General features: G+C 38.5%; 1 protein-coding gene across 1 annotated transcript in view; it reads left to right on the top strand.

Annotated features, from left to right (window-relative positions):
• ABCC4 (ATP binding cassette subfamily C member 4) overlaps positions 1–26692 on the top strand; it is a 994138-nt gene that overhangs the window by 397189 nt on the left and 570257 nt on the right. The window contains exon 10 of the mRNA XM_053707839.1: positions 4473–4562. Within this exon, the coding sequence (XP_053563814.1) occupies positions 4473–4562 (90 nt within the window). The remainder of the gene's footprint in view (positions 1–4472; positions 4563–26692) is intronic.

The raw sequence follows: 26692 nt of genomic DNA on the forward strand, positions 1-26692 counted from the left end.
ATTAATCAAGAAATTGTTGTTCCTTCTTTGTGTCCTAATCCTTCTTCAGCAAAGGAACGCTTGCTTTACAATCTAGATGTGGTTTGTGCCTTGAAGTTCTATCTTCAGGCTACTTAGGAATTCAGACAATATTCCTCTTTGTCATCTATACAGGGAAGTGTAAGGGGCAGAAGGCTACTACGACTTCCCTATCTTTCTGGTTGAGGAGTGTCATCCGCTTAGCTTATGAGACAGCGGGACGACAGCCTCCTGAGAGGATAACAGTTCATTCCACTAGAGCAGTGGCTTTTAAAAACGAAGCCTCTATGGATCAGATTTGTAAGGCGGCTACTTGGTCCTCCTTACACACTTTTTCTAAATTTTACAAGTTTGATGTGTTTGCTTTGGCTGAAGCAGCTTTTGGGAGAAAGGTTTTGCAGGCTGAGGGGCCCTTAGATTTGAGTCTGCCTCTTTTTTCTGTTCCCTTCCGTTATTCCTTCAGTGGCCTCTGGAGCTTGGGTATAGTTTTCCCAACAGTAAGGAAAGAAGTCGTGGACTCTCCCTGCCTTATGGAAGGAAAACATAATTTATGCTTACCAGATAAATTATTTTCCATCCTGGCAGGGAGAGTCCACGACCACGCCCGTAATTTATTTTTGTTGGGCGGCTCCCTTTTTATATGATTTCTTCTGGCACCTTTATACCCTGGTGTTTTGCCTACTTTTCCTTGTTCCCTTGGCAGAATGGGGGATAGGGAAGTGGGAGGGATATTTAAGCCTTTGGTTGGGGTGTCTTTGCCTCCTCCTGGAGGCCAGGTGTTGTATTTCCCAAAAGTAAGGAATGAAGTCGTGGACTCTCCCTGCCAGGAAGGAAAGGAATGTATCTGGTAAGCATAAATTATGTTATTGTTGCAATGTATTACCATTAACAAAATTGCTTCTAGTAAAAGTTGTTATTGTTTTTCAGCGGCATATGAACATATGCTGTGATTGCCCCATGCACCAGTATTCATACACTGCACCTTCTCAGAGAGTCAGCAGTGACTTGTATTACACAAATTAAGTCTTCACTGACTCAATAGACAGCACAGTGTCCTTTGTGCAAAGCAGCCTCAGGAGCAGAAATGCTGAACACATCTCGTAAGCCAGCTAGCTCCTAGTAGCACATAGCTGTTCCTGAGCTTGCCTAGGTATGCTCTTCAATAAAGGATATCAACAGAACAAAGCAAATTTTAAAACATAAGTAAAGTGGAAATGTGTTTAAAATTGCATGCTCTCTCTCTGAATCACAAACATTTTAACTTTACTGCCCCTTAAATTTAAATAATGAATGTAATATCATTTTCAGTGCTGAGTAAATCTGCATTCTGGAGTGTGTGAACTTTAACAAGGCTTTTAAAAAATCGTAGAAACTTTGTAATGGTAGATTTCTTTTAATTTTATTCAACATAAAATTAAAGATGTTTTTTGCTTCATTGCTGACCTCTACTGGTTATTTCTTAGATTTACGTAGACTTATTTAATATGTTCTTTATACACCTGTATAAAACAGAACAGTTTAAAATGGTTTATTTGTTGACTATTTTTTTTAATATACAGATTAGATTATTCTTCTGCTGATTTTGATCTTGTGTTTACTGCAAGTTTGACACTAAATTAAGCAAAATCTGACTAGCAGATTATAAAATAAATTAGCTGCAGTTATAGCAGGACTGGAATTTTGTGGTTATTTATTTTTTCTGGTTTAAGGTTTTTAGTTCTCTTTACATACTGTAAAGAAATTATCCTAGTAACCAATGCCAGATTCTTTACATTGTAAATGCTAACATGTAATAGACAAAGGATCAGTGTATATAATTGGAGATACTCCAATTGTTAGTATGTCTGTTTTTTTTTTTTCTTTTCTTAAGGTCATATGAAGATCGAGGTGTAAACATAATGAACTAGATTACAAGTGGCGCGCAAGTAATATTGGAATTTGACGGCGTGTTAATTTGCACAAGTATTACAAGTTGAAAATAAACGTGTTCACTCAAGCACATTTAAATTTAATGTGTGTCCGGTTAGCGCGACTGAAGACTTCATAAAAAAAGAGTTAGGGATAAAATAAAAGTTGCACCAAACGCAGCATAAATAAATTAAAATAAAGTTACACTCATATAAACACTATCTGATAAACATTTGTCATAAATATTAATACATTTTTTTTTAATAAGGGTTTAAAGGTATATGGCCACGTATTTGGCTACAAAGGTCTATAATATATATATATATATATATATATATATATAAGGAACAGGACTTGGGAATTATTAATTCAGATAGTTTAAAACTTAGTAAACAATGTAGTAATGCAGCGAGTAAGGCTAGCAGAATGCTTGGATGTATTGGTAGAGGTATTGGCAGCAGAAATAGTAAGGTTCTTATGCCACTTTATAGATCATTAGTTAGGCCTCATCTTGAGTATTGTGTGCAGTTCTGGAGGCCATATCTTCAGAAGGATATTAACAAACTTGAATCTGTGGAAAGGAGGGCTACGAAAATGGTACATGGTCTAAAAAAATTAAACTTACCAGGATAGGCTCAATGACCTAAATATGTATAGCTTAGAGGAGAGAAGGGAAAGAGGTGATATGATAGCAACTTTCAAGTACGTTAAAGGGCTTAGTAAAACTGAGGCTGTGGGTATTTTACATAAAATGGAAAATTCAAGAACAAGGGGTCATGAGCTCAAGCTAAAGGGTAGTAGATTCAGGAGTAATTTGAGGAAGCACTTCTTTACAGAAAGAGTGATTGATTTATGGAATAAACTTCCTCAAGAGGTAGTAGCAACAAACACTGTGGGGGACTTTAAAAATGCATGGGACAAGCATAAGGCTATCCTACGAACTAGATAAGTTTATACTGTTAGGTAATATCGGGCAGACTTGCTGGGCCTATGGCTCTTATCTGCCGTCAATATCTATGTTTCTATATATATATGTAGATATTAAATATAAAATATTGAAAAAAATATTAATTCTTGTGAGACCTGCCTTACCAAGTATAATAAAGATCAACTATGAGAGACAGCCACTTGGTTGTGAGTTTGCTTTCTGGAAAGCTATACAGTAAGTGGTCTTGCAGCTAGTCGAAGCTCCAATCTATGCTTTTGTGTGAAGTACTTAGTAACTAATTCAGAACTATCTTGACATTTTGAGAGGGATCTAGATTGGCATTTATTTACATGATACTCATTGAGATTAGTGTCTTTGTGATGTTGCTGTATACTGTACAGGCTTAACTAGAGGTAATATGTTAAAACATATTTTAAGTTGGCTGATTCTGAGCAAAACATGGCTGGTGATTGGTGGCTATGCATATATGCCACAACTGATTGGCTCGGAAGCTGTGTTTAGCAGCTTCACACTATTATATGCAAGCAGCGGTTCAGTAATAAAATGCTCTAGCACATTTGAGAGATTTATTATTGCTAATGTATGTCTTTTAAATCTCCTTTTGCCTATTAGCAACCTCATTAGCTCACTTTACATATCACATAGTGGCTCTGAGAGTACATTCTCTGGCTTTAAAATCTCAGCACTTGTCCAGCTTAAAAACTAAATGATATTAAAAACTAAATTATAGATATATATTTTTTAACAGAAATCCCCCATGCTGAATAGTAAGAACTATGTTTTTATAATACATGTGCATAAGGAACTGTTGCATTAAGATTAAATGCTTTACTTGTATGTATCGTTAAGGGTTGGTGGTCAAATTTATTATATTTTCCTGTTTATAATGCTACAAATATGTTCCTGTGTACTGAAATACGGCAATCTAACTGAATGAAAAAAGGCAATTTAAGCCTTTAGAAAGATAATTGCTTAATTAACACTAATACAAAAATTAGCTCCAGGAAAAAATGTATTAATTAATATACAGAGATCTGCAGTTAATTAGCTGTGTGACTTATTAAAACTTGTACAGTATTTAAGTAATTCTAGAAGTGATTCATTAGTTTTGGAAATTTTCTGGCAGCTTCGGGTAAATATTTCTTTATGGTCATGGTCTTATGCTGCTGCTACAAGACTGGCGTTCAGATACCATTCAACCTATTCATTTGCAATACAAAATCAGCATTAATAGGACTGTATGAACATTTGTATGAAATGTTTAAATTAAGCATGTTATACTTTTTCTTTGTAATGTTTTAGTTAAATAAAATAGGAAAATAATTCTTAAATTATCTAAATGGAAATATCTATGAATTCTAACAGTAGCTTTGTTTATTGTAGAATTGTATCTAGTGTTAACTTGTTTTAATAAAACATATTTGAACATTTTAATTTATATATATATATATATATTAAAAAAAATAATAACTAAAAAAGAAATTGTGAAAGCCACTACTAAGTCCTTGAACCTAAGTATAGAGAAATAGAGAATTTGTCTATTATTGTTCTTCTTAAATACCATGGATACTAAATGATATGTAATATTTATTTACAGATCTTGGAAGTGCCAACGCTTCAAAATATTTCCTGCAGTGTGAGACCAGGGGAATTGTTGGCTGTAATTGGACCGGTTGGAGCGGGGAAAGTGGGTATCTTTTTAAAAAAAAAAAGCCTCAAACCATGATTTTTATAGTATAATGAAAATGCTGATACTTATTCTTAGCTGCATTCACAGTTAGTTTGTGGTGAAAGAGAATGTGAGTTTACATTGTGTGTCCCAATGCATTCCAGATGAGTGATGGAATGTCACAGAAAAGTGCTAGGTATATTACTTTTTTGTTAAATGACAATAGTTTTACAAAAGATAGCTTATTTTACCTTAGCCATTAATTTTGTTTAAGTTCTATTATACTTTTTTCAAATAAAATTTTATCAAACAAAATGAAGATAAAAAGCTCTGGCCTTACATTTAATAGTATTTTTGTCCCGTGTTTAGGTGTACACTATTGGCATATTAGAAACAGATCCTAAATGTAATGAGATTTCAGAGTATTAGCTCCCACATGGGAACAGACCAGACAAATAGGGCCAAAGTGCAGCCATTTTGTATGACTTTGTTTGGCTTTCACTTTCCTGTGCAGAGAGTTTTTGCCTTAGTTTTTAGGGAAGTTGTATGGCCCCTGTTGTTAAGGAGCCACTAATCGCTAGATAAAGACCAAAAACAACATCACCATTAGGATAAACTAATAGAACTACTGATTTCTGATTTTCATGTGGTATATAGAAAGTTTTGTTCTGTCATGGTTCAATGCTGATTTTCAGATGCTAGTAACTGTTCAGTTTTGTTTGTTATTCAGATCATTACAATTTGCCCTGCAATTTTATTTATTTTTTAGATAGAGAGGTTATTTTTATACAGAGCTACAGCAAAATCAGCTACATCAATGTTCATGAAAATAGGCAGGGACATAGGGTCTCATTTTCAGCTGGTGGACAGACACGATTCACAGCCAGGGAACTTGAATGCTAATGTTCAGGACAAGTGAGGTGCCATGTGTCGCCTGCATTTAACATTGCACAAGCAATTGCTAATGCAGCTCCTCTCATGCAACCAGCCGTTGCAACATTTGTCTTATTCTTCTAAAGATTCCCAAGATGTGTTCCCAGCTTAATAAATGGAACCCATTTAGTTTATAGAGTATAATATTCTTTCCTATGACATGAAGAGTCCATAACTTCATTCCAATTACTAGTGGAATATTCAACTTCTGGCCAGCAGGAGGAGGCAAAGAGCACCCCAGCAGAGCTGTTAAGGATCACTTCCCTTACCCATAACCCCCAGTCATTCTTTGTCTCTGTGATGGGAGGATAGCGAAAATGAGTGTCTGAGAAGATTTAATCCTTTATTGGGTACTTTTCCCTGCAAACAAGGATTGGGGTCAAGCTGTGTCCATGTCAATCTCTTTAGTAAGAGTAATGGTGGCTTTTAGCAGTTAGAAGGTGGCGAGGTGGTCTTTGCTTTACTTCTAACACCATTGCTACCCCTTTGTAGAAAACCAGAGTTAGTTACTCTGTTGTTTTTCTTTGTCTATAGGTCACTGATAGAGAGTGGAGTATTTGCTACACCTTAGTAGCTGTCTCGCTGCCTGGCAGCTGGATCCTCAGGTAAGTGCCTTTGCCTTCGAGGTACTTACGGTTTGCACTTTAAGGGGTTAAATCCTCTATTAGAACTTATTGGGACATTTATTATCCATATAAAGTTTTGAGAGATAGGATCTCTCATGAGACTGGCTGAAGAGTTTATTAGGGGATTTAGGTTTTTTCCTTTGTTCATTAATTCAGAAGAGACTTCTATAACGGAATAGTATATAGATAACTTTCTGTTTTTTATGAGTAAGATCACTAGAAATGCAAGTTTTTTCAATCTGTGGCGCAGTTTCTTTTTTTATAGCTGCTCACGTGACTCTCCGCTCTTCCGTGTACATATGCAGAGCGGAGCTTTGTTAGTCAGTGAGTCTGATCTCTGGCGGCTGTGTGTTTGATGATCGGATCGTCTTGAAAGAGGATAGAATCTGATACCTGCTGGAGAGTCCCTCATTCTATTCTAGTGGCAACTTCTGGTCCGGTTACGGTAGGACACCTCAGTCAGACTGAGGGTTAGAATTGCTTTATTTTATACCCAAAAATGTGCACGTGCTTCAGTGATATATCGCCCTGAGGTATTCCTCTATACATTTCTTAAAGTGACCTACCGGTTACATTTATATATATTTAAAATTGTTTTTTATATTGACTTATTATTGGGAACTGGTTCAGTTATGGACACAGAACAGGATTCTTCTGTTTCTTTGGACAAATGCTTACTATGTTTAGACTTTAAAATTTAAAGATAAATTACTCCCTTCTGAGCCACATGTCTCTCAGGATAATGCTTTTCAGGATATGCCACAGCTTTCTCCTCAAACGTCCCAAGCCTTAATTGTTCCACATACAGTGCCTTGCGATTCCTCTCAACCTCCTGGGGGTGTTTATTTGCCAGGAGATTTTGCTGGTCAACCGTTCCCAAATGTCTCACGAGGAGGATACCTCAGTAGCTTCTGTAGGTGAGATTGCAGACTCTGACATGATGGGAGGAAATTCTCCAGAATCTGAAGAAGTTTGTTTTAGATTTAGACTTGAACACCTTCGGTTGCTTCTGAAGGAAGTTCTAGCTACTTTGGACAACTCCGAACATTCTGTCGTTGTCAACCATAAATGGTCTACTAAACTTAATAGAGTTTATGATGCTCCCTCATCCGTGGATGTTTTTCCTGTTCCATACCGTATGTCGGTGATTATAGCTCAGGAGTGGGAGAAGCCAGGGATTCCTTTTTCCCCTTACCCTGTTTGATAAAAAAAAAAAAATGTTTCCTGTTGCTGACTATTCGTGACTCGTGGCGCACTGTGCCTAAGGTAGAAGGAGCTATCTCTACTATAGACAAAAGAACTACTATTCCTATAGCGGATAGTTGTTCTTTCAAGGATTGCATGGATAAGAAGCTAGAGGCTTACTTAAAAAAGATGTACATTCATCAGGGATTACAGTGGCAACCTGCTGCAAGTATTGCTATGGTTGCGGGGACAGCATCTTATTGGTGCCATGCCTTTGTCTGAACTAATTTTAAAAGAGACAACTATAAAGGAGATCCAAAATAGGATCAAGGCTCTTAAACTGGCCAATACCTTTATCTGTGATGCCAACATGCAAGTGATTAGACTGGGAGCCAAGATGTCTAGCTTCGCTATTCTTGCTCGCAGAGCTCTGTGGTTAAAATATATATATATATATATTTTTAAATAATTTATTTATGATCAACAAAATAATACAGAAAGCAGCATAATTCAGATACATAGCGAGAGGCAACTATACATATGACGATTTTTCTTTCGGTTAAGCAACTTAATGACAATAATGAGAGTGTCTCCGCTAAAGCTGTGTATTCAGTACTTCATATATTTAATAAATGTCAGTATTTGGAGAAATTAATGTTAATAGACATGTTGATATTGATTTACTTATTATGTACATCATATTGAGATTTTTATTTTCCATGAAAACACAAAAATAAAATAGTGGGGAAAAAAAGGGGTGGGGGAATTATATATACAATTCTTCTCCTCTCCTCTCCCCTCTGTCTCCAACCACTAATACCTTTTTATTATTATTCTAGTACCAGGCTGAGGGAAAAAATATTTCTCAGTATTAAGGTTTCAAAGGTATCAGTCTTGTGGAGTTGTTTTGTTAGGGCATATTGGATTTTAAGAGGACGAAGCAATATGATTTTAAGCCACTTATCAAAGAAGACTTGGACCTGTTTAGTAGAGGATATAGAGATAATTAATTGTTCAAACATAATTTGAGAATAAATTGCTTGTTTAAATACCACTATTGATGGTGCTGACTTTTTTTCCAATTCAAAAAGATTAGATTGCGACCTATCATAATGGCAGTATTGGTTACTTTGAATAATTTTGTGGTATGTCCTGAGAATAAGAAAATAATGTGGAAAGATTCTAATATCAGTCTCTCATCAAGAGTTTAAGCCAAAAAGCCACCTTTAGCCAAAATTGTTTGATTTTTGGACATGACCAAAAACAATGAAGTAAATATGCAGAAGCTTCATTACATGTGGGGCAATTACTTATTCCAGTTCCATCCATTTAGCTAATTTTGTAGGTGTAATATAGGCATTATCATTTAGCTTTATATGTGATTCTTTCCACATGCTATAGAGGGGAACCTCCTTCACCCAATTAATACTTGTTTTAATGTTCTCTAATGTTATCTCTTTAAAATACGTCCTCCATTTTGACAGTACCAAGTCCAAAACTAATTGTCCCTGCTTGGCGCATAATATTTTATACATTAATGAGATAGCATATATACCCACCCTGTGTAGGGTAATACAGTCACCTAATTTACCAAATTGGCTTATCTCTTGCTTTGTGTCTTTATATCCTACTATATAGTGTCTAAGTTGTAAATAGGCATAAAAGTTTTCATTAGATAAATTATATTCTTGTGAAATAGAGTCAAAGGTTCTTATTTTATTGGTACTATTTAGAACTTGTGCTACATACACCAGACCTTTTTGATCCCAGACTCTGAATATTTCAGAATGTAAACAAGGCAGGAAAAGAGGATTACCCCGAATAGGTAAATGAGAGAATATATAAAAATCTATATTAAGTGCGACACAAAGTTTTTGCCAGGCTATAATAATATTATGAAATACAAGCAAATTTTTAACATCTGTTGGAAGCTGCTATGCAGGGGAGTGGATAATAGCTTTAAGCAAAAATGGAGAGACTAAATTCTCCTCAATTTGAAGATTAGTAAAATAATTCCTGCTTGTAATCCAATCAACTGCAAATCGTGCAAGTATTGTAATGTTATACCATTTTATGTCGGAGAGGGAGAATCCCCCATATTCTGGTAGTTGACATAATTTAGTTATAGATAGGCAATGTCTTTTTCCACTCCAAACAAAATTGGTACAGTCCTTATTAAAGGACTTTATGTCTTTGTTTGTAATAAAAAAGTGGCAGGTTCTGCATAATATATACTAATTGGGGCAAGAGAATAGATTTTATTATCATTATTTTAGCTGAAAGTGAAATAGGGAATGTCGACCATCTTTACAATTTCTTAGTGACGTTTACAAAAAAAACAACAGGTAATTAATTTTGTACCAAGAATTTGGGTCCCTGTGCAGATTAATTCCCAAATATTTGATGCTCTTTTGACTGCTTTTATTTTGGTGAATCCAAAGAACTTCAGACTTATTTAAATTAAGTTTGTAAGGAGCTAAAAAGTTCAAATATATTTAAGGCAATGGGAATATTTTTACTAGTATTTTTGAGAAAGAGAAGCAGATCGTCTGCGTACAGAGATAAAACTATGCTTTGACCCCCGAGATCTATTCCTTTTAATTCTTCCCTGAGTAGTATAGCTAAGGGTTCTATGGCAACGTTAAACAATAGGGAGGACAATGGACACCCCTGTCTTGTTCCTTTCTTCAGGGAAAACCACAAAGTTAAACTACCATTTACTAGGATAGATGATATAGGGTAGTTGTAAATAGATTTAACAAAATTTGAAAAAGTTCCCGGAAAAGCCAAATTTGTCAAGAGAAGTGTATAGGTGGTCCCATATTACTGAGTCAAAAGCTTTCTCAGCATCGGCTGTCAGAAGAGCAAAATCTTGTTTTATGTGAAATTTATTTCTATTAAACTTATTCCATAGGTGTTCTAGCAGTGTAGTAATTCTGCAAATATTTTTGATTGAGGATCTGCTTGCCATAAAGCCCGTTTGGTCCTCGTGTATGATTTTGGTTTATGCCAGACTTGAGTCTATTTGCCATCAAAACAAGATCCAATTGCACACTGACTGCAGTCCACTCTTTCAAATACTTGGGTATGTTGTTAGACCCCAATCTATCTTTTGGCCTCCACATAGAAAAACTTGCCTCTAAACTTTATCCAAAACTAGGTGCCCTGTACCGAAACAAATCTTGCCTCAGCCCTACAGTAAAGGAAAAGATTGTACAGCAAATGCTGATGCCTATCATGGATTACGGGGACGTAGTATATGCACCTGCACCGCAAACTCACCTTAATAAACTAAATACGTTATATAACTCGTTCTGCCGCTTTGTGCTACAATGTAACTACAGGACCCACCATTGTGACATGCTAAAAGAACTAAACTGGCTGTCGCTGGAATCCAGACGCTCCCTCCATCTTTCTTGCCTTGTGTTTAAGAGCATTTCTGGGAAGCTCCCACCCTACCTGAGCAGAATGCTCTCCCCGGCTATTCCCACCTCCTATAACCTCCGATCCAATACCAGCACATTATTTAGCTTGCCTCAATACAAAAAGAAAGCAGCTCGATCCTCCTTTTCCTACAGAGCACCACAATTATGGAACAACCTCCCGCACACTTTCAAACCTTCCCCAAGCCTAATATCCTTTAAGAGATCCCTCTCTACATATCTCAAAATAGAATGCATCTGTCATGGTTGATTAAATACCTGTTCTATGTTAATTTTTTTTTTCTTTTTTTTTTTTTCATATATTGTGTATTATTATTGTTTTTTGTATTTTATTGTACCCTATGTTATCAATGCAATGTCTTGTGTACCCAGGACATACTTGAAAACGAGTGAAATCTCAATGTATCCTTCCTGGTAAAATATTTTATAAATAAATAAATAAATAAATAATGGCGGTAAGTAATTTATAGTCTACTTTTGGTAGTAAAATAGGTCTGTAAGACCCTGGATCCAAAGGATCCTTATCTTTTTTTAGAATAAGAGTTACAACCGATGCTGAGAAATATCTAGACATAGCTTTTTCCTCATTAAAATACTCATTAAATAATCTAGTTAACGTGTCAACAATATCAACTTTCAATATTTTATAGAATTCTGAAGGAAATTGATCAGGCCCTGGAGCTTTATTTAATTTAACATAGTCTATTGCTTCCAAGACTTCATCTTTAGTAATAGGGACATTTAAAGTATCCAGAAAGGTGTTTCTGGGAAGATTAATTCTATTCCAGAATTTATTTTTATTTTCTTTATTAATTTCTTTTGTCGCATAAATATTTTGATAGTATTTTAGAAAAACCTTCTTTATATTTGTAAAGTCTGTATATCTAACCTGACCATCTATGATAGATTTAATTGCTTTGTTCTTCTTTCTGGCTCTGTCAAGCCTAGCAAGGAATTTAGCAGATTTCCCATACTGACCTTTAAATATCACATTTATTCTCATTTCTTCCCGTGGCATTTTTTCTTTTATGAAAAGATCTCGCTCCTGCTTAGCTATTTGATATTTATCCCATAATATTCTGGTGGACTTATTTATAAGTTAATAAGTCTGTGGTTAAAATCTTGGTCGGCTGATGTAACTTCCAAGTCCAAGCTTCTGTCTTTACCTTATAAGGGTAAGACTTTATTTGGTCCGTCTGGCGGGAGATGATTTCTGAAATACGTGTGGAAAGGGTTCTTTCCTACATCAGGACAAGAATAATAAACCTAAGGGTCGCCAGAATTCTAGTTTTCATTCCTTTCGTAACTTCAAAGGACAGAAGGCTTCCTCCTCCTCTTCCAAGCCGGAGCAATCCAAGACCTTGTGGAGATCCTGTCAGCCTTGGAATAAGGGGAACAAACCAAGAAGCCTTCCACTGATTCTAAATCAGCATGAAGGGTCCGCCCCCGATCCAGTTTTGGATCAAGTGGGGGCCAGGCTTCTTTGGCAGACTTGGATACACAATGTCCCAGATCCTTGGGCTGTAGACATAGTATCCCAGGGTTACAGAATAGGATTCAAGTCTTGTCCCCCAAGGGGCAGATTTATCCTTTCAAGGTTATCTGCAAACCAGGTAAAGAGAGAGGCCTTCTTAAACTGCGTAAAGGCCCTATCTTCCCTGGGAGTAATTGTTCCAGTTCCGGTAGAGGAACAGGGTCAAGGATTCTATTCACATCTCTTTGTGGTTCCCAAAAAGGAGGGAACTTACCATCCCGTCCTAGACCTAAAGTGTCTCAACAAATTCCTCAAGGCTCCGTCCTTCTAGATGGAAACTATTCGTTCCATTCTTCCATTGGTTCAGGAGGGTCAATTCATGATAACCATAGATCTGAAGGATGCATATCTTCATGTTCCCAATCACAGGGATCATCACCAGTTTCTGAGGTTTGCTTTCCTGTGCAAAAACTTCCAATTTTTTCCCCTTCCTTTTGGTCTTGCTACGGCTCCCAGAATATTCACAAAGGTTCTGAGGGCTCTTTTGGCTGTGGTCAGATCTCAGGGAATATCGATAGCGCCTTACCTGGATGACATCCTAGTTCAAGTGTCATCTTTTCATCTAGCAAGCTCTCATACAGACATGTTGTTGTCTATTCTACGTTCCCACGGGTGGAAAGTGAATCTGGAAAAGAGTTCCCTAGTTCCAGATGCAAGGGTGTGTTTCTTGGGAACAATTATAGATTCTCTATCCATGAAGATTTTTCTGACGGATGTCAGAAAATCCAAACTTCTTGCTTCCTGCCTTTCTCTCCAGTCTTCTGTTCATCCATCAGTGGCGCAATACATGAAGGTGATTGGTCTTCCATGGATATCATTCCTTTTGCTCGGTTCCATCTGAGACCTCTGCAGTTATGCATGCTCAGTCAATGGAATTCAGACCCCTCAGATCTCTCGCAGAGGATAGATCTGGATCCCCTAACAAGAGACTCTCTTGTGGTGGATTTCACAGGACCATCTTTCTTGGGGCACATGCTTCCTGAGACCTTCCTCAGTGATTCTGACCACGAACGCCAGCCTGTTAGGCTGGGGAGCAGTTTGTAGCTCATTAAAAGCTCAGAGCCTGTGTACTCGGGAGGAGTCTTCTCTTCCCATAAACATCTTAGAGTTGAAAGCAATCTTCAATGCCTTGACAGCTTGGCCTCAATTATCTTTAGTCTGGTTTAACAGATTCCAGTCGGACAACATCACTTTGGTGGCTTACATCAACCACCAGGGAGGAACTCGGAGTTACTTAGCTATGAAGGAGGTGACTCGCATTCTGCAGTGGACGGAAGCTCATGATTGTCTCCTATCTGCCATCCACATTCCAGGGGTGGACAACAGGGAGGCAGATTCTCTGAACAGACAGACCTTTCATCCCTGGGAGTGGGCTCTCCATCCGGAGGTATTCTCAAAGATAACTCTCAGGTGGGGGGCTCTGGAGTTGGGTCTGATGGCGTCTCGTCAAAAAAGCCAAGCTTCCAAGGTACGGTTCAAGGTCAAAAGATCCTCAAGTCACTCTGATAGATGCTCTGGCGGTTCCTTGGAACTTCAATCTGGCTTACCTGTTGCCTCCGTTTGCTCTCGTTCCATGAGTCATTGCTCAAATCAAACAGGAGAGAGCATCTGTGATTTTAATAGCTCCTGCATGGCCTCGCAGGATCTGGTTTGCGAATCTGGTAAATATGTCATCTGTTCCACTTTGGAAGTTACCTCTTAGAAAGGACCTTCTACTTCAGGGTCCCTTCCTCCATCCAAATCTAGATTCTCTGACGCTGACTGCTTGGAGATTGAACGCCTAGTTTTGGCTAGGCGTGGCTTCTCTGAGACAGTCATTGATACCATGCTTCAGGCTCGTAAACCTGTTACTCATACGATTTACCATAAAGTATGGCGCAAATACATCTATTGGTGTGAATCGAAGTGTTTCTCTTGGAGCAGGGTAAGGGTACCCAGAATTCTTCAGGATGGCCTGGAGAAGGGTTTTATTTCTCCCTGCTATTTCTGCTGCTTACAGAGTTTCCAAGCTTTTGTCTCTGCAGTGTGATACCCCTTACCTAAGTTTTCATACTGATACGGCTGTTCTTCGTACTAAGTTGGGATTTATTCCCAAAGTAGTATCGGATCGCAACATCAATCAGGAAATTGTTGTTCCTTCCTTTTGTTCTGATCCTTCTTCCCAGAAGGAATGCCTGTTGCATAACCTGGACGTTATACGTGCGCTAAAATTTTATCTGCAAGCAACTTTTCGGCAATCTTCTGCCCTGTTTGTTTTCTCTGGTAAGCGTAAGGGCCAGAAGGTCACTTCTACTTCCCTTTCTCTCTGATTGAGAAGTATTATCCGGTTAGCTTATGAGACAGCTGTACAGCAACCTCCTGAGAGAATTACGGCTCATTCCACTAGGGCTGTCAAAAATGAAGCTTCTGTGGAGCAAATTTGCAAGGCGGCAACATGGTTCTCTTTGCATACCTTTTCCAAATTCTACAAATTTGATACTTTTGCCTCGACTGAAGCTTCTTTTGGGAGAAAAGTTCTTCAAGCGTTGGTGCCTTCTGTTTAGGTCTGCCTATCTTTTTCTCCCTCCCTTTTCATTCTGTGTCCTCTAGCTTGGGTATTGGTTCCCACTAGTAATTGGAATGCAGTTGTGGGCTCTCCATGCCATAGGAAAGAAAACAAAATTTATGCTTACCTGATAAATGGCTTTCGTTCTGGACATGGAGAGTCCACGACCCCACCCTTATTTAAATTTACTTTGGCAGTTTTTTTTGTGTAAACCTCAGGCACTTCTATACCCTTGTGTTATCTTCTTTTTCCATATTATATATTGATATACATATATATATTTACACTTTGCATCGCTGCGTGACTTATCCCCTTCACTGGTATCTGACGGCATAAGATCTAGGCCCCCATTGGAGCCTATGGAAGCGCGCTCTCAAGAGTGCAACGCTTTCAGGCAATGTGAATGCGAGGTTGTGTTCGCATTGCACTTAAATTGTAATACCAGCGCACATTTGCACTCCACTCATAATCTTCCCCTTTATATTGGAGACATATTGATTGTGGTATTTGTTCTTATTTAAGATAACGGATTAGATAATATTTAATGCACTAGTCCCAAAGTAGTGACTTATGCTTAGTTTTAAATATTGGGCAAACAAGCAAAAGAAAAGACAGACCTAGAATAACTATGCAAGAGTAAAAATGTGCCTATTTAGGTAATAGATTCCTTAAAAGTGGATGTATTTACACTGGAGTGATCCTTGTGCTTCCTTTATGCTAATAAATATATTTTTGCCAAAATAGAGACTATAGACATATATTTGAGAGTTTGAAGAGCTAAATGGAAAATTAAAGTTGATTTTAGTGTATAATTTTAGAACATACAAACTACAGATGAAGATTTTACTACTCTTTGTGATGCCAGGTCCCAAGCTGCTGTTTTTTCCCAAGCTTTTTTTATAATCAAATGCAATGCGTTGCACCACTGTCGATCTGTTGATGCAGCAAAAAATAAATGGTTGCAGACAGGTTGTAGTGTAATACAAAAGCTGCAACAGAAATTACACTTAAGAGCATTATGAAGAGATTCAGAAGTGTACTTAAAGCGACATTAAACACCATAGGCTAGATTACGAGTTTTTGTCGGTAATGGTCTGCGGTGCTAACGAGCCTTTTTTTCTCACTGCTCACTTAAGACGTTGGTATTACGAGTTTTCTGCAAGCCGGCGTTAGCCTCAGAAAAGTGAGCGTTGAGCAAAATTTAGCTCCACATCTCACTGTAATACCAGCGTTGCTTACGGTAGCGGTAAACTGACTGAAAGTGCTCGTGCACGATTTCCCCATAGGAAACAATGGGGCTGAGCTGGCTGAAAAAAAACCTAAAACCTGCAAAAAAGCAGCGTTCAGCTCCTAACGCAGCCCCATTGTTTCCTATGGGGAAATAAGTTATGTCTACACCTAACACCCTAACATGAACCTCGAGTCTAAACACCCCTAATCTTAAACTTATTAACCCCTAATCTTCCGTCCCCGACATCGTCACCACCTGCATAATATTATTAACCCCTAATCTGCCGCTCCGGACACCGCCGCCACCTACATTATACGAATGAACCCCTAATCTACTGCCCCAAACATCGCCGAACCCAACATTATATTTATTAACCCCTAATCTGCCCCCCCCAACATTGCCACAATTATATTAAATTTATTAACCCCTAATCTGCCGCCGCCAACGTCGCCGCCACTATAATAAATGTATTAACCCATAAACTTAAGTCTAACCCTAACCCCCCCAACTTAAATATAATTTAAATACATCTAAATAAATTATTCCTTTTTAAAACTAAATACTTACCTGTTATATAAACCCTAAGCTAGTTACAATATAACTAATAGTTACATTGTAGCTATCTCAGGGTTTATTTTTATTTTACAGGCAACTTTGTGTTTATTTTAACTAGGTACAATAGTTATTAAATAGTTATTAACTATTTAATAACTACCTAGCTAAAATAAGTACAAATTTACCTGTAAAATAAACCCTAACCTAAGTTACAATCACCTAACACTACACTATCATTAAATTAATTACATAAAATACCTACAATTAATTACAATTAAATTAAATAAACTAAATTACGAAAAACACCTAATCTATTCCCCTTAACAAAATAAAAAACACCCCCAAAATAATTGCATCAGCCAATAGGATTTTTCCTACCTTAATTCCGATTGACTGATAGGATTCTATCAGCCTATCGGAATTGAAGGGACGCCATCTTGGATGACGTCACTTAAAGGAACCTTCATTCTTCAGACACCGTCGGATGGAAGAGGATGCTCCGCGTCGGATGTCTTCAAGATGGACCCGCTCCGCTCCGTATGGAAGAAGATAGAAGATGCCGTCTGGATGAAGAATTCTGCCGGTCTGGATGTCCTCTTCTGGCTGGATCGGATGAAGACTTCTGCCCCTCTGGAGGTCCACTTGTTCCTGGCTGGGTGAAGACGGCTCAAGGTAGGGAGATCTTCAGGGGGTTAGTGTTAGGTTTTATTAAGGGGGGATTGGGTGGGTTTTAGAGTAGGGTTGGGTGTGTGGGTGGTGGGTTTTAATGTTGGGGGGGGTATTGTATTTTTTTTTTTACAGGTAAAAGAGCTGATTACTTTGGGGCAAACCCCCGCAAAAGGCCCTTTTAAGGGCTATTTGTAATTTAGTATAGGGTAGGGATTTTTTTTTATTTTGGGGGTGTTTTTTATTTTGTTAGGGGGAGAAGATTAGGTGTAATTAGTTTAAAATATCTGTAATTTATTTTTTATTTTCTGTAATTTAGTGTTTGTTGTTTTTCGTAATTTAGTTTATTTAATTTAATTGTAATTAATTGTAGGTATTTTATGTAATTAATTTAATGATAGTGTAGTGTTAGGTGTAATTGTAACTTAGGTTAGGGTTTATTTTACTGTAAATTTGTACTTATTTTAGCTAGGTCGTTATTAAATAGTTATTAACTATTTAATAACTATTGTACCTAGTTAAAATAAATACAAACTTGCCTGTAAAATAAAAATAAACCCTGAGATAGCTACAATGTAACTATTAGTTATATTGTAGCTAGCTTAGGGTTTATTTTATAGGTAAGTATTTAGTTTTAAATAGGAATAATTTATTTAGATGTATTTAAATTATATTTAAATTAGGGTGGGTTAGGTTTAGACTTAGGTTTAGGGGTTAATACATTTATATATATTATATATTTATATAGTAGCAGTGACGTTGGGGGCGGCAGATTAGGGGTTAATAAATGTAGTTAGGTGTCGGCGATGTTCAGGACGGCAGATTAGGGGTTAATAAAATTTAACTAGTGTTTGCGAGGCGGGAGCGCGGCGGTTTAGTGGTTAATACATTTATTACAGTGGCGGCGATGTCCGGTCAGCAGATTAGGGATTAAATAATTTTATTATAGTGTTTGTGATGTGGGTGGGCTCGGTTTAGGGGTTAATAGGTAGTTTATGGGTGTTAGTGTACTTTATAGCACTTTAGTTAAGAGTTTTATGTTACGGCGTTAGCTTACTGACTTTAAAATTCGGTAGGAGTCTTGGAGGTAGAGGGTGTACCGCTCACTTTTTCAAACAAACGTAATACCGGCGTTAGGAAAATCCCATTAAAAAGATAGGATACGCAATTGACGTAAGGGGATTTGCGGTATGCTAAAATCAAGGAAAAAAGTGAGCGGTACACCTGTACCTTCCTGACTCGTAATACCAGCGAGCGATAAAAAGCAGCATTGGGACCCCTCAATGCTGCTTTTTAAGGCTAACGCAAGACTCGTAATCTAGGCGCTTGTTATTACAATATTTTTCTGAAATCTTACAGTAAATTAACATGCTATACAATTGTTACATTTTCTGTAATGCATTAACACCTTGTTTCCTACAGTTGTTTTTTGAATAGCTAAACTCCCCCATTACTGCTTTATTTTGAGGAGCCAATCTGGACTTGTTACAGTAAATAGGCCAGGCTTGCAGGTTTTATTTTGTTAGCGGAATCTACATTATTTTGCAGTTTCTTACTTTTCAGCCCTGTTGAGGCCAGTTAGAGACAGTAATATGGCAGTGTTAGGCTTGTCGAGTTTGCCATGTGCACTTCTCAGAACTATGAAAACTTAACGGCTAGATTTAGAGTTCTGCGGCCAAAGGGGTGCGTTAGCTACGCATGCTTTTTTTCCCCCGCACCTTTTAAATACCGCTGGTATTTAGTATTCACAGAAGGGCTGCGTTAGGCTCCAAAAAGGGAGCGTATAGCATATTTACCGCAACTGCAACTCTCAATACCAGCGGTGCTTACGGACATGGCCAGCTTCAAAAACGTGCTCGTGCACGATTCCCCCATAGGAAACAATGGGGCAGTTTGAGCTGAAAAAAAACCTAACACCTGCAAAAAAGCAGCGTTCAGCTCCTAACGCAGCCCCATTGTATCCTATGGAGAAACACTTCCTAAGTCTGCACCTAACACCCTAACATGTACCCCGAGTCTAAACACCCCTAACCTTACACTTATTAACCCCTAATCTGCCACCCCCGCTATCGCTGACCCCTGCATATTATTATTAACCCCTAATCTGCCGCTCCGTACACCGCCGCAACCTACATTATACCTATGTACCCCTAATCTGCTGCCCCTAACACCGCCGACCCCTATATTATATTTATTAACCCTAATCTGCCCCCCAGAACGTCGCCGCCAGCTACCTACAATAATTAACCCCTAATCTGCCGACCGGATCTCACCGCTACTCTAATAAATGGATTAACCCCTAAAGCTAAGTCTAAACCTAACACCCCCCTAAGTTAAATATAATTTAAATCTAACGAAATAAATTAACTCTTATTAAATAAATGATTCCTATTTAAAGCTAAATACTTACCTGTAAAATAAACCCTAATATAGCTACAATATAAATAATAATTATATTGTAGCTATTTTAGCATTTATATTTATTTTACAGGCAACTTGGTATTTATTTTAACCAGGTACAATAGCTATTAAATAGTTATTAACTATTTAATAGCTAAAATAGTTAAAATAATTACAAAATTACCTGTAAAATAAATCCTAACCTAAGTTACAATTAAACCTAACACTACACTATCAATAAATTAATTAAATACAATACCTACAAATAACTACAATTAAATAAACTAACTAAAGTACAAAAAATAAAAAAGAACTAGGTTACAAAAAATAAAAAAATATTTACAGACATTAATAAAATATTACAACAATTTTAAACTAATTACACCTACTCTAAGCCCCCTAATAAAATAACAAAGACCCCCAAAATAAAAAAATGCCCTACCCTATTCTAAATTAAAAAAGTTCAAAGCTCTTTTACCTTACCAGCCCTGAAAAGGGTAATTTGCGGGGCATGCCCCAAATAATTCAGCTCTTTTGCCTGTAAAAAAAAACATACAATACCCCGCCCCCAACATTACAACCCACCACCCACATACCCCTATTCTAACCCAAACACCCCTTAAATAAACCTAACACTAAGCCCCTGAAGATCTTCCTACCTTATCTTCACCATGCCAGGTTCACCGATCCGTCCTCCGAAGTCTTGATCCAAGCCTCCGAAGTCTTCATCCTATCCGGGAAGAAGAGGAGATCCAGACCGGCAACCATCTTGATCCAAGCGGCATCTTCTATCTTCATCCGATGACGAACGGCTCCATCTTGAAGACCTCCAGCGCGGATCCATCTTCTTCTTCCGACGTCCAACTGAAGAATGAAGGTTCCTTTAAGGGACGTCATCCAAGATGGCGTCCCTCGAATTCCGATTGGCTGATAGGATTCTATCAGCCAATCGTAATTAAGGTAGGAAAATTCTGATTGGCTGATGGAATCAGCCAATCAGATTCAAGTTCAATCCGATGGGCTGATTGGATCAGCCAATCAGATTGAGCTCACATTCTATTGGCTGATCGGAACAGCCAATAGAATGCAAGCTCAATCTGATTGGCTGATCCAATCAGCCAATCGGATTAAACTTGAATCTGATTGGCTGATTCCATCAGCCAATCAGAATTTTCCTACCTTAATTCCGATTGGCTGATAGAATCCTATCAGCCAATCGGAATTCGAGGGACGCCATCTTGGATGACGTCCCTTAAAGGAACCTTCATTCTTCAGTTGGACGTCGGAAGAAGATCAATCCGCGCTGGAGTTCTTCAAGATGGAGCCGTTCGTCATCGGATGAAGATAGAAGATGCCGCTTGGATCAAGATCGTTGCCGGTCCGGATCTCCTCTTCTTCCCGGATAGAATGAAGTCTTCGGAGGCTTGGATCAAGACTTTGGAGGATGGATCGGTGAACCTGGCATGGTGAAGATAAGGTAGGAAGATCTTCAGGTGGGTGGTGGGTTGTAATGTTGGGGGGGGGGGGTATTGTATGTTTTTTTTACAGTCAAAAGAGCTGAATTATTTGGGGCATGCCCCGCAAATGGCCCTTTTCAGGGCTGGTAAGGTAAAAGAGCTTTGAACTTTTTAAATTTAGAATAGGGTAGGGCATTTTTTTATTTTGGGGGTCTTTGTTATTTTATTAGGGGGCTTAGAGTAGGTGTAATTAGTTTAAAATTGTTGTAATATTTTTCTAATGTTTGTAAATATTTTTTTATTTTTTGTAACTTAGTTCTTTTTTATTTTTTGTACTTTAGTTAGTTTATTTAATTGTAGTTATTTGTAGGTATTGTATTTAATTAATTTATTGATAGTGTAGTGTTAGGTTTAATTGTAACTTAGGTTAGGATTTATTTTACAGGTAATTTTGTAATTATTTTAACTATTTTAGCTATTAAATAGTTCTTAACTATTTAATAGCTATTGTACCTGGTTAAAATAATTGCAAAGTTGCCTGTAAAATAAATATAAATCCTAAAATAGCTACAATATAATTATAATTTATATTGTAGCTATATTAGGGTTTATTTTACAGGTAAGTATTTAGCTTTAAATAGGAATAATTTATTTAATAAGAGTTAATTAATTTCGTTAGATTTAAATTATATTTAACTTAGGGGGGTGTTAGGGTTAGACTTAGCTTTAGGGGTTAATACATTTATTATAGTAGCGGTGTGGTCCGGTCGGCAGATTAGGGGTTAATAATTGTAGGTAGGTAGAGGCGACGTTGGGGGCGGCAGATTAGGGGTTAATAAATATAATATAGGGGTCAGCTGTGTTAGGGGCAGCAGATTAGGGGTACATAGGTATAATGTAGGTTGCGGCGGTGTACGGAGCGGCAGATTAGGGGTTAAAAAAAATATGCAGGTGTCAGCGATAGCGGGGACGGCAGATTAGGGGTTAATAAATATTATGTAGGGGTCGGCGGTATTAGGGGCAGCAGATTAGGGTTACATAGGGATAATGTAGGTGGCGGCGGTGTACGGAGCGGCAGATTAGGGGTTAAAAAAAATATGCAGGTGTCAGCGATAGCGGGGACGGCAGATTAGGGGTTAATAAATATTATGTAGGGGTCGGCGGTATTAGGGGCAGCAGATTAGGGGTACATAGGGATAATGTAGGTGGCGGTGGTGTACGTAGCGGCAGATTAGGGGTTAAAAAATTTTAATAGAGTGGCGGCGATGTGGGGGGACCTCGGTTTAGGGGTACATAGGTAGTTTATGGGTGTTAGTGTACTTTAGAGCACAGTAGTTAAGAGCTTTATAAACCGGCGTTAGCCCAGAAAGCTCTTAACTACTGACTTGTCGTTAGATTTCTAACGCTCACTTCAGCCAAGACTCTAAATACCGGCATTAGAAAGATCCCATTGAAACGATAGGATACGCAAATGGCGTAGGGGGATCTGTGGTATGGAAAAGTCGCGGCTGCAAAGTGAGCGTTAGACCCTTTCCTGACTGACTCCAAATACCAGCGGGCGGTAAAAACCAGCGTTAGGAGCCTCTAACGCTGGTTTTGACGGCTACCGCCCAACTCTAAATCTAGGCCTAAGTTTTTTACTAGGTATATTTAAAAATGGTATATATCAATCTCAAAGTATATACTGACCTTTTAAGATTTGGAACTTAATGTTTGTACATCTTAAAACTAAACTAAATAAGACGCTGTCAGTTTTTTTCCTGCATGTTTTATTTAACACTCACCTTTATTTAGATTGGCTCATTTGACTTAAATGCACAGTTCTACCCTGTGTTAAATGAGACATGAACCCCAGAGTTCAGCCTACAGTACATGTAAAAGTACTTCTTTGTATGCAATATAGCACCACACAGGCCAATTTTTGAGACTACAGTTCCCACAATCCTCAGTTACCAAATACAGCTTCCATACCTCACAATATTTATGGCTGGGTATCAGGGTCTCTGGAGATTGATGGGGCCTGTCACCTTTTTGTGGGTGGAGCTGTGTTAGGAGAGGTGGGTTTATGATTGGTTATAGGGCAAGTTTGTAGGTGTATCTGGGTGCTCCATTGGTGGGGCTAAGGGAGATCCTACAAATAGGAACATATCACTGCCTCAGAGGGACAATGGGATAAAGCTTTGAATCAGGGATTGTCCTCTCAAATAGGGACAGTTGGAAGGTCTGGCATATCTTCATTACCATTTTCAGTTGTTTACTTCTAGTGAGCATTCTTAAAATATGGAATTTTAAACCATATATTAGCAACCACAGCTCAGTTTTCTCTTGTTAAGTGTATCCAGTCCACCGATCATCCATTACTTGTGGGATATTCTCCTTTCCAACAGGAAGTTGCAAGAGGATCACCCACAGCAGAGCTGCTATATAGCTCCTCCCCTCACTGCCATATCCAGTCATTCTCTTGCAACTCTCAACAAAGATGGACGTAGTAAGAGGAGAGTGGTGTATTATAGTTAGTTTTTTAACTTCAATCAAAAGTTTGTTATTTTTAAATGGTACCGGAGTGTACTGTTTCATCTCAGGCAGCATTAGAAGAAGAATCTGCCTGTGATTTCTATGATCTTAGCAGAAGTAACTAAGATCCACTGCCGTTCTCACATATTCTGAGGAGTGAGGTAACTTCAGAGGGAGAATGGCGTGCAGGTTTTCCTGCAATAAGGTATGTGCAGTTAATATATTTCTAGGGATGGAATTTGCTAGAAAAATGCTGCTGATACCGGATTAATGTAAGTTAAGCCTTAAATGCAGTGATAGCGACTGGTATCAGGCTTATTAACAGAGATACATACTCTTATAAAAGTGTAATATAAAACGTTTGCTGGCATGTTAATCGTTTTTATATATGTTTGGTGACAAAACTTATTGGGGCCTAGATTTTTTCCACATGGCTGGCTTGATTTTTGCCTAGAAACAGTTTCCTGAAGCTTTCTACTGTTGCAATATGAGTGGGAAGGGCCTATTTTAGTGCTTTTCTGTGCAGATAAAAATACTGACAGAGACATTCAGCTTCCCTCTGCATGATACAGGACATCTCTGAAGGGCTCAAAAGGCTTCAAAGTCGTGTTTGAGGAGGGTAACAATCACAGTAGACTGTGGCAGTTGTTGTGACTGTGTTTAAAAAAACGTTTTTGTCATTTATTATTCTGTTTTTGTTATTAGGGGTTAATCATCCATTTGCAAGTGGGTGCAATGCTCTGCTGACTTGTTACATACACTGTAAAAATTTTGTTAGTGTAACTGCCTTTTTTCACTGTTATTTCAAATTTTGTCAAAATTTGTTTCTCTTAAAGGCACAGTAACGTTTTTTATATTGCTTGTTAACTTGCTTTAAAGTGTTTTCCAAGCTTGCTAGTCTCATTGCTAGTCTGTACAAACATGTCTGAAACAGAGGATACTTGTTCATTATGTTTAAAAGCCATGGTGGAGCCCCATAGGAGAATGTGTACTAAATGTATTGATTTCACCTTAAACAGTAAAGATCAGTCTTTAGCTATAAAAGAATTGTCACCAGAGGGGTCTGTCGAGGGGGAAGTTATGCCGACTAACTCTCCCCACGTGTCGGACCCTTCGCCTCCCGCTCAAGGGACGCACGCTAATATGGCGCCAAGTACATCAGGGACGCCCATAGCGATTACTTTGCAGGACATGGCTGCAATCATGAATAATACCCTGTCAGAGGTATTATCCAGATTGCCTGAATTGAGAGGCAAGCGCGATAGCTTTGGGGTTAGACGAGATACAGAGCGTGTAGATGCTGTAAGAGCCATGTCTGATACTGCGTCACAATATGCAGAACCTGAGGACGGAGAGCTTCAGTCTGTGGGTGACGTCTCTGAATCGGGGAGACCTGATTTAGAGATTTCTAATTTTAAATTTAAGCTTGAGAACCTCTGTGTATTGCTTGGGGAGGTATTAGCTGCTCTGAATGACTGTGACACAATTGCAGTGCCAGAGAAATTGTGTAGGCTGGATAAATACTATGCAGTGCCATTGAGTACTGATGTTTTTCCAATACCTAAAAGGCTTACAGAAATTATTAGTAAGGAGTGGGATAGGCCCGGTGTGCCCTTTTCCCCACCTTCTATATTTAGAAAAATGTTTCCAATAGATGCCACTACACGGGACTTCTGTCAGACTGTCCCTAAGGTGGAGGGAGCAGTTTCTACTTTAGCAAAGCGTACCACTATCCCGGTTGAGGACAGTTGTGCTTTTTCAGATCCAATGGATAAAAACTGCTGCGGCGGCATTCTGGTTTGAGGCCCTGGAAGAGGCCATCCATACAGCTCCATTGACTGAAATTGTTGACAAGCTTAGAACTCTTAAGCTAGCTAACTCATTTGTTTCTGATGCCATTGTTCATTTGACTAAACTAAAGGCTAAGAATTCCGGATTCGCCATCCAGGCGTGTAGGGCGCTATGGCTCAAATCCTGGTCAGCTGATGTGACTTCAAAGTCTAAATTACTCAACATTCCTTTCAAGGGGCAGACCTTATTCGGGCCTGGTTTGAAAGAAATTATTGCTGACATTACTGGAGGTAAGGGTCATACCCTTCCTGAGGACAGGGCCAAATCAAAGGCCAAACAGTCTAATTTTCGTGCCTTTCGAAATTTCAAGGCAGGTGCAGCATCATCTTCCTCTGCTTCAAAACAAGAGGGAACTTTTGCTCAATCCAAGCAGGCCTGGAAACCTAACCAGTCCTGGAACAAGGGCAAGCAGACCAGAAAGCCTGCTGCTGCCTCTAAGACAGCATGAAGGAGCAGCCCCCTATCCGACAACGGATCTAGTAGGGGGCAGACTCTCTCTCTTCGCCCAGGCGTGGGCAAGAGATGTTCAGGATCCCTGGGCGTTGGAGATCATATCTCAGGGATATCTTCTGGACTTCAAAGCTTCTCCTCCACAAGGGAGATTTCACCTTTCAAGATTATCTGCAAACCAGATAGAGGAAGAGGCATTCCTAAGCTGCGTACAAGATCTCCTTGTAATGGGAGTGATCCATCCAGTTCCGCAGGCGGAACAAGGACAGGGGATTTATTCAAATCTGTTTGTGGTTCCCAAAAAAGAGGGAACCTTCAGACCAATTTTGGATTTAAAGATCCTAAACGAATTCCTCAGAGTTCCGTCATTCAAGATGGAAACTATTCAAACCATTTTACCCATGATCCAAGAGGGTCAGTACATGACCACAGTGGACTTAAAGGATGCCTACCTTCACATTCCGATTCACAAGAATCATCATCAGTTCCTGAGGTTTGCCTTTCTAGACAGGCATTACCAATTTGTAGCTCTTCCATTCCGGTTGGCTACAGCCCCAATAATTTTTACAAAGGTTCTGGACTCACTTCTGGCGGTCCTAAGACCGCGAGGCATAGCGGTGGCTCCTTACCTGGACGATATCCTGATACAGGCGTCAAGCTTTCAAATTGCCAAATCTCATACAGAGATAGTTCTGGCATTCCTGAGGTCGCATGGGTGGAAAGTGAACGAAGAAAAGAGTTCTCTATCTCCTCTCACG

This window comes from Bombina bombina, chromosome 3 (assembly GCF_027579735.1).
Source record: "Bombina bombina isolate aBomBom1 chromosome 3, aBomBom1.pri, whole genome shotgun sequence".
Classification (NCBI taxonomy): Eukaryota; Metazoa; Chordata; class Amphibia; order Anura; family Bombinatoridae; genus Bombina; species Bombina bombina.